We start from the raw sequence: 18414 nt of genomic DNA on the forward strand, positions 1-18414 counted from the left end.
GTTAACCACAGCCCACAGCTCATGGTAGACTGGTGGTTTATTTGAACTTCATCCCCAAAGTCAAGTTACAGTACAGGCGCAAAAATTAAATAATAAAAAGGCTGTGATATTTTTACAGCTTGTGTGGATTTTTTTTCTTAATCTGGGAGTGTTCCCTCTTTACCTGCCTCCTGTACTGTTCTTGTGTGTATTGATAAGAAGTTATATCTTCCTGGATACAGCAACATGTTAGCCACTCTGCACACTATCAGAGTGAATGAGAACTGTGTTAAAGTGAGCCTTCAGAAGATGAATGACCTTTAAACACATTCTCTCCTCTTGTGTGGACCAAATGGAATCTGTTTTGAGAGGTATTCCTCCTTAAGATAAACCCAGGTGTCAGCAGCTGATGGGTCAGAGAGGGCCTTGAAGAAGAGAGTCTTCTTCTCTGGTACACATGCCTATTTTAGGCCATCAATGAGAGGCTCACTCCCTGGCTTTAACTCACTAAACTTCCATCACATTCCAACACACCGGGAAATGGGTTCTTGCCTTGTCGCCATCCCACAATCTCTTTAACATGCAGATGTTTATTTATGTCCATGCTTGGCACATGTTAAATTAGTTGGTATTTTCTGTTTCACAGGGCTTTGAGATATTAAAGCTTCTTTGGCCAATTGTTTGACCACCTTATATCAATTGCACTCTAGTTGTATATCCTTCCACCCCAGTCCAGCTGCACACATTTAATTGAAGATTTTGTGTGATATTTGAAAGCTTTAGGTTGCTTGTGTCCCGCGTCCCAATGTCCCACGTTTTACCATATTTGTTAGGCTAGCAGAGTTCAAAATAATTTATATCTAGGAGATTTTCTCTTGGGCCCCATATGGAAGTATTATGTCTGGGTTCCTTGTGCTGTCACCTCTGGAGTCTAAGTTCTGACTGCCCGGCTCTCCATGGCCAAGGCTGGGCGTATACTTTACCCAGGGAGTGCAAGGAAGTAGGCTTTCAGCCGTGTCAGCAGTGCCAGTAAGAGTTGAGCTATATTGGGCTAAAGCTGAGACTCCAACCTGAAGCTAATTATGGACACCTTAAAGGAGGTAATGACTATTACACCGCTACAGCTGTTCTCATACAAGTAACAGTATCTGATCTGACCCAAACCAGGCCCCCTTACACTCAGTCCTGCAGCTGGGTGAGCTGCCACTGAGTCTTGAATTGCTTCCTTTTTGTTCTCGTCTCAGACAGTCTCACAACAGCAAGACTACTGTCTGCTACAAACTGTGCTGCGGACTGGAACTGAGTTGCAGTGACCCCTGGGGATGTAAGCTGTCAAGAGTGAAATGTAACACTGGTCCATCCCATCCCCTCTGTCTTAATAAGGATGAGTCCACATTTCTGCACTCAAACGTCCTTGCCTTGCTTTTCTTTCGACTTACTCTGTGGCTTCCCCACCCTGTGTCTAAGCTGAATAAACAGTCACTGCTCAGTAATGAATGCTCAGCAGAACTTTTCTCTTGCCTGGTGCCATTTTTTATGTCAGGATTTTTGAGTTCAGCCAGAGGGATTAACCAGTGTGACTATAATTTGATTTGAAGGAAGGAAGATTGACTTCCCTCTCTATTTTATCTACACTTCATACTGGCCTACAGACCTACAGGTTGTGTGACTCTGGATTGAGGAAACTGGCGAATGCCACTAGACTTCTATTAGACTTTCTTTCATCAACCCTATCCAATATTCCCTTGATGTGAATCATGATATGAGCTCAATAGCCAAGGAAGATAATTAGACCTCATGTGCTGTTATCTCTGACAGGGAAGCCTCGCGGCTAGGAATCACCGGGCGTGTACTTACTCTCGTCCATGCTGTTAGATATTTGTTTTTATGAGTTCTATCTCAACTTCTCTACTTGACTGGGTGCCTGAGACGGACAGGAAAATGGTCCTAGCATCTGAACAAACACAGACAGACGCAAGCAGGGGTTTGGTATGAGCAGGCAGGTACTGTGGAGCTGTGGCTTTACAAGGAGACAATAGTCAGGGGACCAGTCACACTGCACACAGTCTGTTGGCACAGTCATTACAAACCACAGTGTAATGTATCATCACTATACAGCATGTTCCTGTACAAGCTCTTAATGACTGCTTTGCTATAACCAAGCTCTAGTTATTTAGGGTTTTCAGTTCATTCTCATAACTTTGAGTTACCACTCCACTTTTAAATGTAATTTTTTATATTACTTTCTACAACCCAAAAGGGAATTTCCTGTTTTATGTGTGGTTTTACAAAATATCCTAGTTTTCATCTTTAGAGTAGTTGCTACAATTAAACCCACACCATATGTATAGGTTGTAAAAGTTTAAAATATAAGTTACTTAAACTTTGGCCTTTGGGATGATCATATTTCGTATCAAGTAAATACTCAATGGAATGCCCATTCTAAATCGTTGTCTGTCCCAGTACGTTCTCACCATGGCATTCGAGCAATGAAGAAGACCAGTAGCTCAGTTGTAAGTGCATACCAAGCAGGTTTATAGCACCGGAGAATGGAAAAAAATATATATCAAGGACTTAGACCTCACAAAAAGCCTCTCCAGCCTAGCCCTCTCCACACACACAGAGACTACAGTACAACACACTCCATATATGGACAAGTGTATGGAAGATTCTCTCTCTACGTGTAGACACGGAAGGTTTTAGACTTATGTCATTAGGAGCAAGAAATTGCTGGCAAATGTCGTCTTGTCAACAAGATGCATGCAGGGATGAAACTGTTATAGAGACAATAATCATGAGAGGGTCAAAACATTCTGTACAGGAAGCCATCAGAACAAGACCATAGAACACTGTGGGTTTTCAGTGTTCAACTACTCTCCCCTCTATTAGTACTGTGGTTTTCAGCAGCCTCTGATATATTGAGGGTAAATTCCTGGGCAGCCCACAGCCATGATGCTGGTAAGAAATCTCTTATCTGAAGTTAAAAGTTATCCAGGCTGCCAGTAAACATAATTTACTCCACTAGTCCTTTTTGGCGTACCTCTCCGTATGTACAAACAAGCACACTCAAAGTGCAAGAAATAGTGCACTCAAGTTTTAACTATTGTTTTTATTACATTTTAACAGGGCCTCCGTGGATTTAGATGGGTTCTTTGGAAGTTTAATGGTGGGATGAAATCCATATAATTAAACTGAGACTCGTCTTTAGCATTAGGGTTCAAAGGTTGCACCCACCATGACCAAGCAAGGGATCATGGCGGTTCCCCCTCACTGCTTTCCCCCTTGACAGAGCAGCATCAGATATGGCTCACATTCTTGCCTCTGTGTGTCTCCAGCTGTGGAAGAGAAGCACAAACAAACGCTTTGGGAGGAGTTCTTGCTAGCCCACAAGTATTCAGCCATGATGGCTACCACACATAGTTTTCATCTATATTGTGCCCTTCTTGCTTTGCAAATGTAGTGTATGCATGTGAGGTGTATATGTTGTTTTGGGGTTAGATTCAGCAATATTGCTTTACTTTTCACCAGTTAGTTTAAATCAGAATAATAAATAAGATCATTTTTACTGTGACTGGTTCAGCTGTCTCAGCTTGTTCTTCCTTAGTACAGGTTTTAGTAATTCCAAAAACAGGATTTTAGCTTCAACCTGTTAGTTGAATAGCATTGATTAAAATATATATATGTCAATCTAACTACTGTTATTACTGTTGACCTAAACAAGTCATCCTTGTATTTGTGTCGGATTGGTGATACATCAATAAGAAGAACATTTTAGGGGCCCTTCTCTAATCTTATAGACTGACCATGGCAATACTCACCAGTGTGAGGGGTGAAAGAGTCTCTCCATAAGCAGCTGCCTCCTATAGAAAATACCTTGCACAGGTGGAATTCTGTGCAACTTTAATGGGGCACCTGTCGCTGAAACATGTGACCTTCCCACCCCTGGAATTTGACACCTATTGTAGTTCAGCAGGAGCCTAATCAGTGATGAAAGATGGGAATGTGGAATGGAAGACCACAGATTTCCGTCAGATATTCTAGCATTGGCGAATGATTATCAGAAAAATATGCCTGGTGACTGTGAGAGAAGGGTGTCTGAAGTGGTTCTGGTCAGATACATTATCACAATTCCCCAGCTGCTTACGATTATTTTTGAATGTACAGTGTATATTACCTAAGTGCATAGACACTGTCCAAGACTAGATGTCACTCTATGTCTACACTACTCCGAGTGTCAGGACTGTAAGCCAATGGAACATAACTGCAGAGAGACCCCTGTCAGGGCATTAGTTGCACTCAGGTTACATTGCAGCCCTCCAGTACACTGTCTTCCTATTTGCTGTGCTAAGTGAATATGCCCTAGCATGGAGCGTTCTAATTCTTAGGGTGCGGCTTCAGGGATCCACAGGGCTCTATATATATCTGGACAAGTCTGCAGAAATCCTCAGATGATATTTGACAAGGAGGCTTCCAACAAAGTGCTCCTCTGAGACACACACTGATTGAGTGAGCTTTTCACCAAGGCACAGTCCAGCCTGGTCTACTGTTCCTGGCTCTCTCTACAGACTGCTGCACAAGATGTTGTGTGCAACACAACAGAATTTTAGGTCATGATAGAATCCTCTAGCTTCTGTCCCAAGGGTTCCCTTAGATAAACAGGTTCTGACACACATCGGCCTAGATGAGCGGGGTTTCTCCCTTTGCAGCCGCAGAAGGGAACCGGACATTCCATTCACACAGGGGGCCTGGTTACTGTATCAGATCAGCCTACTGATAGAAATCAGGATACTATCTTCATGTGGGACATCTTAAAAAGGCTGATCTGTAATAAAAGTTACTGAAAAATATTATTAATCTATACAAAGGAATTTTAACTTTTAACATCAGTGTTTCATTGTGCTCCATGCTATTATTTCCTGATGTTTCCCATGACTGGATCTGGATCTCATCATCGTCTTGAATTGTGATCATAACCCAACAAAGTAGTATAACTCCATCCCTGAAAAGGAATGCTTGTTTGATAAAAAGTCAAATTTGTTGGTGACCTACAGCCAGACAAATGAAATCCATGTGACTGATCAGGTAGCATTAGGATAGTTTTCCTGGCTTATCTGTGGTGATATCCATCTATGCGAGGCATGTTTTTTTACTGGACTCATATAAAGTCCAACCTAACAGCCAAGCAACAGAAAGTGCAATGCCATAACGTGACAGTGAATGATATGCAAGATATTTGTAGTTAATGCTATAAACGCAGCATTCAATTATATTTGTTAGGGTTTAGGAATAGTATCCATTTCAGTGTTCCCAAAACTCCTTAAATTACAATCAAATTTCTCTGAAGCTTGAGTTTTGAGGAGCTCAGGCATACAGACGTATATTTTCATCCTGGGTTATTTTGAGAAAACACATAATTATATACCTCTTTATAATGTTTTAAAAGTTGAGTTACAAGGAAAGGCAAATGTGTAGTTCTTGAGGCTACATAGAGCCTATAGAAGTTAAGAATAAGTTAACCAAAATAAACTAAATATCAGCCTTCAATATGTATTGCTTAAGAAGCAAATAAATAGTAGGTAATTTATTTACATCTGTAATGTAGCTTTTTGATGCAATATTTACTATTGTTGTAGGACACAGTGCTGTGATGTCTAGACAAAGGAAATACTTTGTGACTATACCTGCATCAAAGCCATACTCATTGGCCCTTTGGCTGTTTATACTATTTCAATATGTGAAAAGAAAACATCATAATAGAGCTATTTTCATTCCCAGAATGCCACTGCAAATCCAGCATGCGACCGCAAACCTCTTGTGACTGCTTCCCAGTAAAAATACTGTAGAGACAATTAGGGGTGCTGTGGATCAGATCATGTTACAAACATGCTTTACAGACAATCTGAACTTTACTATCAGTAATAATGTACTGTATACATTTTCTATTTCTCTGTTTTTTAATACGGTCAAATCCCAGTCTGATGCATATCATTATCTGATCTTTAAAGAAACGTGGCAACAAACTAAAAATATGTTTCGATTTGAATAGTTTGTACGGTAGCATGCAGACTTCACTGCCAAATTATTAATATATGCAGATTTACAAATCAAATGACATCTACTCAGATTGGGTGGATTCAATGTGCAATGTTATTTACAAATAAATGTTAGCGGTGTTCATGGTTGTACCAGTACAGTTTCAGAGCAGCAAGGAAAGACTTACACAAAGAGAACACAACAGTGACTAAATTCTGATTTCAATATTTACATTTATTATATTACCGGGCTGTACAGACAGTGAAAACATTTGCAAAAGTGCAGAAGAGCTGTACCACTAAGGTACCAGCCTTAAAGCTGGTGTTGATAAATTAAAACAAACCACATTTATACAGTGGTAAAGTGAAGGGCATTTACCTATATCGGCCTTCAATATGTGTCTTCCAAGATTAGAATGTTAAGCATCAGTTGCCCGCAAAAAATGATAATTTATGCGATTGTTAGGTTTACTCTGAAATAGTTTTATCTGTGTAATGCCATCACAAAATGTCCTGCCACTCAGAGCTGATGACACATTACACTTTTCAAACCCAACTGTCAGGAAATGACTGGAGACTATATCCTTTCTCCTGAATGACTGGAATTGCAGGAGTCAAGGAACTTTTTAAAGATGGGATCTACAACATAATTAGCGGTCTCATCATACTATAGAATAACCATGTCTTATTTGTGCAAGAAAACAATATGATATCATGAATAAGCTCTGCAAGACATTTACTAACATAATGAACGAGTCAAAGTATTTTAATTACATAGAGTATGTGTCCCGGCTGACACATTTGTTCCAAAACTAGAACCAATTGAACAGTGTGGGAGACATGGTTAATTTTAGGGGTTTGTCTCATCAGAGCTGGCTCCAGACACTTGGCATGGTTTCTTTGGTTCAACTTTACAGACCAAGGCAGGTGCTTGAAGGAGGCTATCCTAAATATACCCTCTTAAGAATCTTTGTGAGGACATGGGGTCGTCTTAAGACTCAAGGCTAAGGCTCTAACTGAAGTACATGTTTCAGAAGGTTTTAAACATCTAAAAAAGAAACACGTCTTATGTAGGTTTTACCTGATGAAAAACATCTTAGTGAGTTAAAGTGGGAAGTATCTCTGCAGTTGCCTTGCAACGTTTGTTCAGTGGTTTCAGTTCTCTCACTTCAAGCGTAACAGTTGCTCCTTTACGATCTACTGTAGATGAGGGTGGACTGCTGAAATACCATCACACTTGGGTGTCCCATTGAAGCTGACCACTCACAGCCAGCTGATACTTAAAGAGTTTGCAGGAGGCCACTGGATACATTCTCAGGGATACATTTCCCTATCTCACACTACTGAGATTGTTAACAATGCCTCGGGGGGGCTGGCTGACTTCAATCTCTCAACGAGAGTACCACTTCTTAGACTGTATACTTGACCTGGCCTGATTCAACACCTCCCTGGAGCACAGTCTCTGGTGAAAGCCAATGCAGAAAGTCTTTATAAATACACAGGTCCCGTTGTATAGATAAGCATACCCTTGATGGGAGAAATATTTAAAATGATTGACTGTACATAAAACATGTATTTTATGAGACATACTATACCTGAAATGTAAAGCCAGCTCATATTAGTGCAATGGTAAAGGAGATCAACACAAGGGTAAGAGGCAAATGTTGAGGCGCACTAATAACATGTTGTTTGAAAACAAGTTGCATTGCAAATAGTATACTTAACAGTATTAGGGCTATAAGCTGCTGTAAGAGGAATTCCATCAGGTACTGTTGCTTGCATTTCCCTCTCCTTCCTTCTCCATCTTCTCGGGAAAGTGTCAATCCAGCTCCCTTTAATACTTGCAAATAGGAAGCCGTCTTAAGGGAGCTGCTCTCTTGCCCCTTAGATCCCATATATAGTCATATCAATGGTCAAATGTCTGAGAGCAGCGAATCGCAGACCAGATCCATAAAAAAAGATTGGGCATGCGGAAGGCCCTCTCCAAAAAGTATTGGATGTCCAAAGGAATTCAGTCGCCCCCCCGTGAAAGTACATATTTGACAGGGCACAGTCAGGAAGAGCTTGCACTCCAGCTTAGCATTCAGTTCGGCACAGACGCTCTTAGCCTCTCCTCTAGGTTTCTTTTGGGACTTTTGGTGCAGCCAAACAAACAATAAGCAGCCATGGATGCCATCAAGAAGAAGATGCAGATGCTCAAGCTCGACAAGGAGAATGCCTTGGACAGAGCTGAGCAGGCTGAGGGAGACAAGAAGGCAGCAGAGGACAAGAGCAAACAGGTCGGCAATTTATATGGAAAATCACTATGATCCATAGGAAAGGCAAATATCAATGGCTCTCTTTGCCGCTTTAAGAGCGAGTAAATGGATCACCTCCTCAAAATGGATCTATTACCCATGCGGATAATTTTGAATAAGGACGTTTAAGTGAATCAAATTTGAGTTTGGGGATATTCTGTAAATCTTCATCTCCTCTGGTTGGATAGACTAATTGGTGACGTACAATTGTGTGAATATTTTAGGCTGTGCCTTAGTTATAATGTGAATATAAAAATATAATGCTAATATATAAAAAATGCTTATATATCCTAGGTCCGTTTATTAACTGTTTGGATGTGTTGATAAACGTAATTCTTAATGTATATGCATGTGTAGTTAGAGGATGACATAAGAGAGTTGGAAAAGAAATTGCGTATTACCGAAGACGAAAGAGATAAAGTGGCTGAAGAATTCCAAACTGCCGAGGAAAAGCTGCTGAGTGCTGAAGAGGTGGCCACGAAGGTATTTTTGTGAATTGCATGACATTTCCTAACTTTTCTCTCTCTCTCTCTTTCCCTGTCTGTCTCTGTCTGCGCTCTTGCGCCGTGTGCGCGTTCACGCCTTCTGTTTCCCGCTACACACCTCTGTGAAACTATCCACAAAAAACACCTCAGCTCGAGGATGATTTGGTAGCTCTGCAGAAGAAACTGAAGGGAACTGAGGATGAATTGGACAAGTACTCTGAGGCTCTTAAAGATGCCCAGGAGAAACTTGAACTGGCTGAGAAGAAAGCCGCCGACGTAAGTAAAAAGGGCATACAAAGTCACTATTCCTGCACTACACCGCTTTTATGCTTCACTTTTCCAATATACTGCCACAGATGTTAATGTGAATATAAAATGACAGTTGAACCCAATTGGTTGACTTATCTGTTCTCTTACATTTTAAAATGATCAAGGTGGAACACACACAGTGGGCCTACATGGCCAATAAAGAGCAATCATTATTTGAAATCACAATGTAAATATAGGTATTAGTATGGTATTGTGGTATTAAACTGTCGTTTTATATTCAATAAAAATAACAAAATGACCACACAAGTGCACAATTAATCAACGTAAAGAACGCAAGTATAGCCTAAGCTATGTCGGCTATTGGGCCCTTATTTGGCCGTTGGCTAATAAGAATTAGAGATTCAAAAGTCCTTATGAGGGGACATTTATGAGTGAAAACCGAGCTTGCTAAATGTGCAGTGTGTGAGCGAAGAGTCACTGTATACTTCTGGATAAATATAGCCTACTTCTTTATATGGTCAAGTAAGAGCTCAGTTCTTGGGCTGTGTCCTGTTTTTTTTTTTTGCAATAGGATGAATCCGTTTTTCAAACTGTCTGTGTTTTCCACTTTTATCTACAAAATTCGATTTCTGGATATAACCCAAAAGTCACGCTCCTACATATTCACTCCAAACTGTTACTTTCATTAATCTAAAGAAACTAACTTCTGAACTTTGTAGACATAGAATTCCACAGACATTGAATACAATTTAGCCTATACAAAGGAGTCTAACGCCAGTCTAGAAAAGCGAAACAGTCTCATTCTTCAATCACTTTAGATTTGGCTATTTGTTCGTTTTATAAATTACTTGGTCAAAAAAACTTTTAATCTGACGATATTTAGTTGAATACATTTCTTATCGACCTAGAAATAACCGACTCGCTCGATTCTCTTTGTATTTTCTAAAAAGGATTTCTGTCCTGTGTACTGCCTATTGTGACCAGTAGAGGATGCTGTCCATCTGCAGAAAAGGCCCAAGGAGCGCTCGCTCATCTTAATAACTAGGCTTGCCCTACAAATAACGCACCATACGTTTTTTTATAGAGCAAGTTTTTATATTTACAAATAAAAACACAAAACCGTAAATAAAAGTAAAGTTGCACTATTTTGAAGCTATTTCGTTTACAAGCAACAGGGCTTGCCTATAAAAGCATTGCTCCTTCCGGTACATGCACTGCAAGTTGTTTTCTGGTGGTGCGTCCTCAGAGAACCAGCACACCGCACATAGTCTCTCTACACATTCCAGGGTATAGTTGCGCCCATGACCATTCCAACTAAAGTATAAAACCGAGGTCTTCGTTAAGCGGTACAATGGCGGGTGTTTCGTCGCTGGAGGCAGTCAGACGAAAAATTAAATCTTTGCAAGGACAGGCAGACAGTGCTGAAGAAAGAGCTGAGAGACTACAGAGAGAGTTGGGCTTGGAAAAGAAAACCCGAGAATCAGTAAGCGTTTTAAAAATAGATGGTTGTGTTCACTCATAATGTAGGTAGACTAATTCGTTATTTTTGAGTTACATGTTATCTTGTGAGACACATGCATACCTAGGTTAAATTAGTGGAGCTTAAAGTGGTAGACTCAACACTGACATTGCGGTAACAGGAAATTATGACACCCCGCTGTGCTGTTTTCTAGCCAGCTTAATGTGAATGCTCAACAGAGATAATGAGCTTTCAGCGTATTTGATTGTTTAGTAGTAGGCTAGACCACAGTAGCCTTGTTTCAGACGAGAGAGCTGAGCCGTCTTTCTCGCCATTCATTTGACATTGATGCTGGTATTATGTTATCCTCATAATTAACACAGAATACTGCTCAATACTAAACTTTATAATTAGAACTAGTTAGGCCTAAAGTAGTTTTAGGTTCAGAGTTGTCACATTGAACATGCGTTGCCACAAGTTATGCAGCGCAACAAGTGCTTGACATTTGTACTCTATCACTTACTTTGTAAATGTAATTTGTCTTGAGATGGAAAAGCGTTTTTGCATATTAAAAACAGTTGAAGACCAGCCTAGTTATTTCAGTTGGTGATACAAGGCAGCAGCCATAGACACAGGAAATACCTCGTCGTGCATAATTAGGCTTCACTATTTGTTTATGAACATTCGTTGATGCAGTCAATTTAAAACCGTATTAGAGTAGGTAGTTTATTCTTAATCAAACATGGGATTATGGGTGGACCACCGATAAATGCATCTCCATGTGACTTGCTAGCTTACTTCCTCTATCGTCATTCAAGTCGAATGCACTTTGACCTGCTCATACTTGAAAGTGTTCATGTACTAAACGTGTAAACAGTGGGTTACCAGGGAAGCAAGGTAACTGTTAAGAATAATCATAAACCTTGTGAAATACTATACCCTTTAATATCAACAGTAAATAGATGACTGCCTTGTTTTAAATCTTAAATATATAAAGGTTTATTTCATTACCTAATCACCCCGATTGTGTGTGTGGCCTTTGACCATGTAATTGTCTCAGGCCGTTCATTACAGCCAGCTCCTTGTAAATGTTCTCTCAGGGGCCTAGTGACAAGGCCAGGTATTTTGCCCCTTGTTAATCTTGTTAGCCTGGGGCAATGCCATTTCACACTGTGTGTGTTTTTGAGGGAGGGAGGGTGTGCTCTCAGACAGAAGGATCCCCTAGGAATACCATGCTTTACCTCCCAACAATTGTACAGTACTAGCAAATATATTCTTTTAAACAGGGCACCTACTCGCCTAAACGAAACACGGCACAGAGACAAATTACTGGCGTTCTTAACGATGTATTGTGTGTCTACATTACAGCATATATTTATTTGTAATGTGTCTATTGCTTCATGAAACGCATATGTACGTATCTCCGTCTCAGTGTTTCCTTCCAGCTCCTCTGACTTGGTTCCTGTGTTCTGCTGTCCCTAGGCTGAGAGCGATGTCGCTTCCCTTAACAGACGCATCCAGCTGGTTGAGGAGGAGTTGGATCGTGCACAGGAGCGTCTGGCTACTGCTCTGACCAAGCTGGAGGAGGCTGAGAAGGCTGCTGACGAGAGCGAGAGGTGGGCGCTTGTGGCACTTGTGTGGGGGGGGACAGCTTTCAGACTAGGGGCCTCACCGACAGTTTCTGACCCGACACAAGCTGTGCCTGCACAGACAAGGAGATCTTTAAATAAACAGGCCATGTGCCTGTTTTCAGTTCTTTGTTTGGTGTATCAACAGCCTTCTGTATGGCCCAGATCTCGGGTAGCACAGTAGTTTTGGTTAGAATAGACACTGTGTAGATGAACTTTATCTATCATGTCATAGCAGCTCAAATAAAATATACATATAACGGATCAATGTAAAATATTAATAATAAAGGCATAGGCTGTCACTGCTACTGCAGTCTCATTCCTCAATGCCACAACAAAGCCATGTGTCCTAGGCTGATGGAAGCTTACCCAGGCTGTTATCTCTTTGACTGGTGACCTGTATTGGGATCTTAGTTTGGGACTCCTGATGTCTTCTGACTTGTTTGTTTCCCCCCCCCACACACACACAGAGGCATGAAGGTTATTGAGAACAGGGCCATGAAGGACGAGGAGAAGATGGAGCTGCAGGAGATCCAGCTGAAGGAGGCCAAGCACATCGCTGAGGAGGCCGACCGCAAATACGAGGAGGCGAGTCTCACAGTTGTTGGCAGGTGGCCAGACACTTGTCTCTACAGTGAAGCCCCCCCACGACCAGCATAGCCAAACATGCTAGTCCCTACCGGCACTGCCACACAGTGACTCAGTCTATGCTGTAAAATGGATGTGCAAACATGTTCTTGTTCTTCTCTTTGACCTACCCCATTCCATAAAGCTTGTGTTTGCATATGTACAGTATGTGTGCACACATGAGTGTGTGTGTGGTAGTAACACCTGTTGTCTGCTGTACCTAAAGGTTGCCCGTAAGCTGGTCATCATTGAGAGTGACCTGGAGCGTACAGAGGAACGTGCTGAGCTCTCAGAAGGGTAAGTCTGTTCCATGCCACACCAAACCACAACTTAATAACCCGCATGGACTGTATTGTATACTAAACATGCTCAACTCTAATACATTAAGGCCTGAAGGCAAAGGTTGAGTTTTGTTCACTCTTCTTGCTGCATGTACATACTGTCAGTTTGCATGTCTTGTGTTTTGAATGGCCTGTCATTCACCATGCCCACTAACAGACGGATACGAAGAGCGGAGGACGAGCTAAGGGTTTTGGAACAGTGCTTTAAATCACTAACCGCCTCCGAAGCAAAGGTACTACAGGCTGACATACTTTGTTAGGTTTACCCTCAGACATGCCTTTCGAGATGTTCATTCATTTCGGTGAATGAAGCTTCTCTTTCCTGCTTGCTCTGCTTGTCTACCTTTTTTACGATTTTTTGTTGTTGTTGTTGTTGTTGTTGCTCTCACGCCTGGGCTATGCTAGACACTTGCATCTCTAACCTGGCAGGAAGTTGCATGAATGACATCTCCAACCAAAAAGTACATTTGAAACATGATCAAATCTGCATGCTCACTAGCATTAATTTGCAAATGAAGTCTTTTTAGACGTCACCTTTGTACTTGTGTCACAGTCCTGCTCTGTTGGGGTGCTTTGGGCTCCCTCTCCTTTAAAATCCTGTAGTTCTTATTTGTTTTGTTTCTTCTCCCTTCTCTTGCTGTTTACCCCTCATGTACCATGTCCGTTTCTTCTTGGTCCCTCTATCCTTCATTTTTTTACCCTTTTGTCCGACCCCATTTTCCTACCCTCTGCACTCTCTCCCCCCCCCCCCCCCCCCCACACACACACACACACACACACATCTAAAACCCCAGCAAATGCTCTGAGCTTGAGGAAGAGTTGAAAACTGTGACCAACAACCTGAAGTCACTGGAGGCCCAGGCTGAGAAGGTAGGTGACCGTCCAGGCCAGAGCATGCTGTCCAGACCTACAGCACCATAGCTGTCGTGTATCAGTAACGGAGGGAGCACGGACAACCATTCCAGCCTATTAGAAGACAGTTATGATTGCATGAATGGACGCTAGACAGAATAAATGTGTATGAAATTATGCTATGTTGCCACAGTTTCACAACAGTCCTAGCAGTCTGTCAAAGGAAAGCCAGCAGACCCATATGTGGGTATACTCTTAAACACTGTCTCTGCTTTTGGTCCACAGTACTCCCAGAAGGAGGACAAGTACGAGGAGGAGATCAAGGTCCTGACAGACAAGCTGAAGGAGGCAAGTTTCACAACGCCTCGTTTGAGGACCCTGGCCAGAGGCCAGTAGGTGCCATGTCAGGATGTGTGAATTGATGACTTCCTGTTACATCGTTTTCTCTCTACCATAGGCTGAGACCCGTGCTGAGTTCGCTGAGAGATCTGTAGCCAAGCTTGAGAAGACCATTGATGATTTGGAAGGTATGATTTTCTTGATGTTCATTTCTCCAATAAACCGTCTGTTTTCTCAAATGAAGATTAAGGTTAGGTGTCAGTCGGTCTCATTCATTGCCAGAGGGAAAGTTATTTTAGAAATCCATCAACCAGAGGGATTGAAGTGCCCTCGATTCTCTTTGCTCAAATGTATTCTTCCTCTAATTTCTGTCACTATGACTTCTTATTTCCTTGATACTGAGGAATCTGTGGTGGCCTAAGTGCATTTCTAGCCTTGCCTCTTTCTGGTGTAACGTTTCCTCCCTGTCTGTTTTCCACCTGTGTGTCTCTTTCTGTACCACATATCTGTCCTGCCATGCTGGGGATCTGGATGCCCCACCCCTTCACATTCACCCCTCCACCCCAACCCCATCCCCCCGCTCCCCACCCCATCCTGTGCACCTGGTCTTGGCCCCAATAGATGAGTTGTATGCCCAGAAACTGAAGTACAAGGCCATCAGCGAGGAGCTGGACCACGCCCTCAACGACATGACCTCCATGTAATTTGTCACCTCTTACCTCTGAGTGTGCCTGTCCCCCTCCTGCATCTTCCCTCCTCCCCACGTTCCAGCCATCACACCCCCTCTGTCTCCTATGTTGTTCTCTGCCTACTGTGTCTCTATGATCCACCTTCTGTTTCTATTCATAAAGACCATATGGTTCACTCGCAGCTAATTGATATACTCACTGAGCATAGTCTTAAAAGGAGACCTACTGTATGTAGTAGTCCTTACCCCTATTCATAGTGGTTTCCTCTCTCACACTTGTTCATGTGGTTGGAAGTACTTTCTGTTTACTGCAGTGTTAAGAATGACTGTCCATACAGTATGAACCTATAGTCTTGTTTTATATGAGCAGAAAACAGCATGGAGATAGAGGACCTCCTATCTTTACATTGAAAATTTACTTTTCATAACCCTTGTATTACTTTTTACTGCAAGCAAAAAGTAATGGATTCATTTTTGTGAGTTCTTGTGATTACAAAATGAAAAAAAATATTAATTTAAATCTTAATATTTTGGCAACCGATAAACTAAGACTGCAAGGTGTTTGTTGAAATTCAGTAGATTGTGTGGAGCATTTCAATGATTTTCAAGAATTTGAGGGCCAATTTGTTCTTCAGTGTTTCTTCTTTGTACCTTTTATCAAGTGTAGCTCATGCTCACTTGTTTACTACTAACAAAGTCTACTTCTCCGCAGAAGAAAGGCCCATGTGTGCTTCTTGAAGTCCCTTTTATGCTCAGTCATAATCCAAGTTTAAATCGAACTTTAAATATGGTTGATCTGGAGAGTTGACTTCTTCTTGGATTTTGTCCCATGCCCCATTGGGCATGCAGAAGTCCAACTTAAGTGTCAGAGATGTATGAGCAGCACCACTTAGATCGAAGCTTTTGGGTCAAGTGCTGCTCCTCATGACTCCTCAAAGGTCTTCATGTGATCAGAGGTTTGGTCCAGATTTTCTTGTGTGTTTTGAGATAGTTGCTCTCGATGTCTCTGTCTCTATTGGACAGTGCATTACATTAGCGCATTGTGGTTTACTGAAGCTTGTCCAGTGTGCCGTGTCTTCAGAGCACTGTGGGATGTTGCACCTGCAGCTGTCCACAAACCTCCCAGTAGCCCTCTGGTTCACTGTACCTCTTCTCTTCTGCACAGATAAATTGTTTACACGTCATCAAAGAAGCCTCCTGCCGTCTGAGCGGCATCTGTCTGCACTCTCCATCCTTTTCTCCATTTCCGTCCCCCTCTCTGTCCTTGCTTTCCTTTACTCCCTGTGTTTTCCCCTTCATGTCAACGTTGTGTATCCCATCTCTTGTACAGAACCTTTGAATCTTTCTGCGTTGTGTAAAAATAAACTTCCTTCCTTCTATGTAAGATGTATCTCCTTTATTCTGTCTTTTCTTTTCTTTGTTTTTCATTTCTGTTTATTTGAATTCAACACAACTAGTTTGAAAACTTAATCAGAAACCATGCACAACTTCAGAACTATTTTAATTAGTCATATAAATAAATGTTTTCATAAAATCACATTTTTACACACTTAAGTCTAGTCTGCATTACTGTTTTAAGGGCACTTAAAACTGTAGTTTCTTCTAATTGTTGTATGGCCAGCATAGAAATGTGTTGTGTGAGTAATTCAGCAGATAGAGTAAGCAGAAGGTTTTTGTCATTGTTGGATAGGGTAGCTGTAGGAAGGAGTGTGAAGAGGGGCAGAAGAGTGTTATATTTTCAACCTCTTCTGTGTGGAAAAAGTTCAAAATGCGAAGGTAGTCATTACTCCATATATGCTCAAGTTGATGGTATGAAGGACTTTATGTTCATTTCTGAAATAAATGGAGATTTGCAACATTATTTGCTTTCCTTGTACCAGTGTTCAAGTGATGGTCAAGTTCCCAAATGTATCAATAATTACACCATAAGTCAGTCAATCATGAGAATTAAGGATTGATTATTACTGCATACCATACAATAAATGTGAATCCCTATATGATGCGGAACATGTCATTTGTGTACTACCTGTACGAGCACTAACGGAATGCTAAACTACTGCACTGTTTCTTCAAAATCTAAACTTAACACATTTCTAGTTGGTTAGGTATAAATAAATGACTAGCAAGAGTTTGCCAATGGAAGGCTTTTGTCATATCTTATTTGGACATATTTGATATTTAATTAACAAAAATGTGTTGTTGTTGTGCATGCATGCATTGTTCTGATGACTGACTGATCCTGTTTTTTGTTGTTGGTGCTTTCTAACTAACAGAGAAACTCTCACATGCTAAAGAAGAGAACCTTGATATGCACCAGATGTTGGACCAGACTCTCATGGAACTGAATAATATGTGAAAGTTTGGTTTCCTCTTCAGTTTTGGCTTTTTGTACTTGCACCTCGCTTGCCATGAACCCCCTTCCATTCCATGCCAATGGTGGAGACCAAACATCCAGATGCTTCTTTCTATTGCACCATACTGCTTTCAGTAAAACTCAACATGGGAGCAAGACTGAAGGGAAGGTACAACATTTCCTTAACAAAGCCCTAAATGAGAAACACTTATTTTGTTATTTTGCTGATGTATACCTGCAATGATGTCAGCATTTTGTAGTCAAGTATAGTCAAATAAATGTGACAAGCGATCAGGGGAAATTGTGCCATTTGTTAAAAAATAAGTTGTTTTGACCTGTGTCTGGTGGATTGAAGGTAAATTTATCTGATGCATACCCATTCCATCCTGATTAAACGTACACCATGCATTTCCAACTAAGACAAAGTGGAAAAATGTTGCACTTATTTCATTGTGATTGTGAGATGTCAGGTTTTTAAAACCATCTATTGACTGGTGCTTCTGTGTTGTCAAGTAGTTTCAAGAAAAGAGTAGGAAATTCATTTATGATTAAAATAGAGTCCAAAACTCATTTTGTTAACTTTTTCATTTGTCTTGTTTGGTGCCAGTATGATACCCTGACTAGAAAGGGATCTGTCTACATGCCCAAGTATATTTATTTTTCTTTTGAGCCTGAAATTCATTACAAATTGTATGCCAACATTATCTTGCTAATGCATTCCTATTTTCTTTTTGGGGAAACCATAGTTCGAAATTTTTTCATCTTGTCTTAAGTATGATTTCCGTCATGTTTGGTTGTGCCTTGTTTTTATTATTTTTATTAAATGTAGATGTAAGTGTATATCATATCTGAAATAAAATGTATATTAAATAAGGATTTTAAATAAAATCGCACAGTTTGAGATTGTATAACTTGTGGCCTATTTTTGTTTCATGCTATTATATGTCTAAACTTAAACAAGTGCAATATTGCACTGTCTATTGAATGCATATAGTTTTAGCCCGTTCAATGTTTTCAAGCTTTCTAGGTTAAAGGCAATGGCTACTCTTGTCCAGTAGGTACTG

The 18414-nt window shown here is 41.0% G+C and overlaps 1 protein-coding gene across 4 annotated transcripts; it reads left to right on the plus strand.

The window, feature by feature from the left end:
* Nucleotides 1–8059: 8059 nt before the first annotated feature.
* Nucleotides 8060–18261, plus strand: tpm1 (tropomyosin 1 (alpha)). Of its 4 annotated transcripts, none has more exons than XM_062461594.1 (10): nt 8061–8290; nt 8666–8791; nt 12005–12138; nt 12621–12738; nt 13004–13074; nt 13913–13988; nt 14256–14318; nt 14428–14497; nt 14931–15009; nt 16163–16376. In XM_062461594.1, exons 1-10 carry the CDS (start codon nt 8177–8179, stop codon nt 16164–16166), a joined length of 855 nt encoding a protein of 284 aa, XP_062317578.1. In that variant the 5' UTR covers nt 8061–8176; the 3' UTR covers nt 16167–16376. The 4 variants fall into 4 exon arrangements, with proteins under 4 accessions (XP_062317579.1, XP_062317578.1, XP_062317576.1 ...); XM_062461591.1 differs by lacking the exon at nt 8666–8791 and adding an exon at nt 8944–9069 and having other exon boundaries at nt 8062–8290; XM_062461595.1 differs by lacking the exons at nt 14931–15009; nt 16163–16376 and adding an exon at nt 17271–18261 and having other exon boundaries at nt 8060–8290.
* The last annotated feature ends 153 nt before the right edge of the window (nt 18262–18414 follow it).

Source organism: Osmerus eperlanus, chromosome 5 (assembly GCF_963692335.1).
Source record: "Osmerus eperlanus chromosome 5, fOsmEpe2.1, whole genome shotgun sequence".
Taxonomy (NCBI): domain Eukaryota; kingdom Metazoa; phylum Chordata; class Actinopteri; order Osmeriformes; family Osmeridae; genus Osmerus; species Osmerus eperlanus.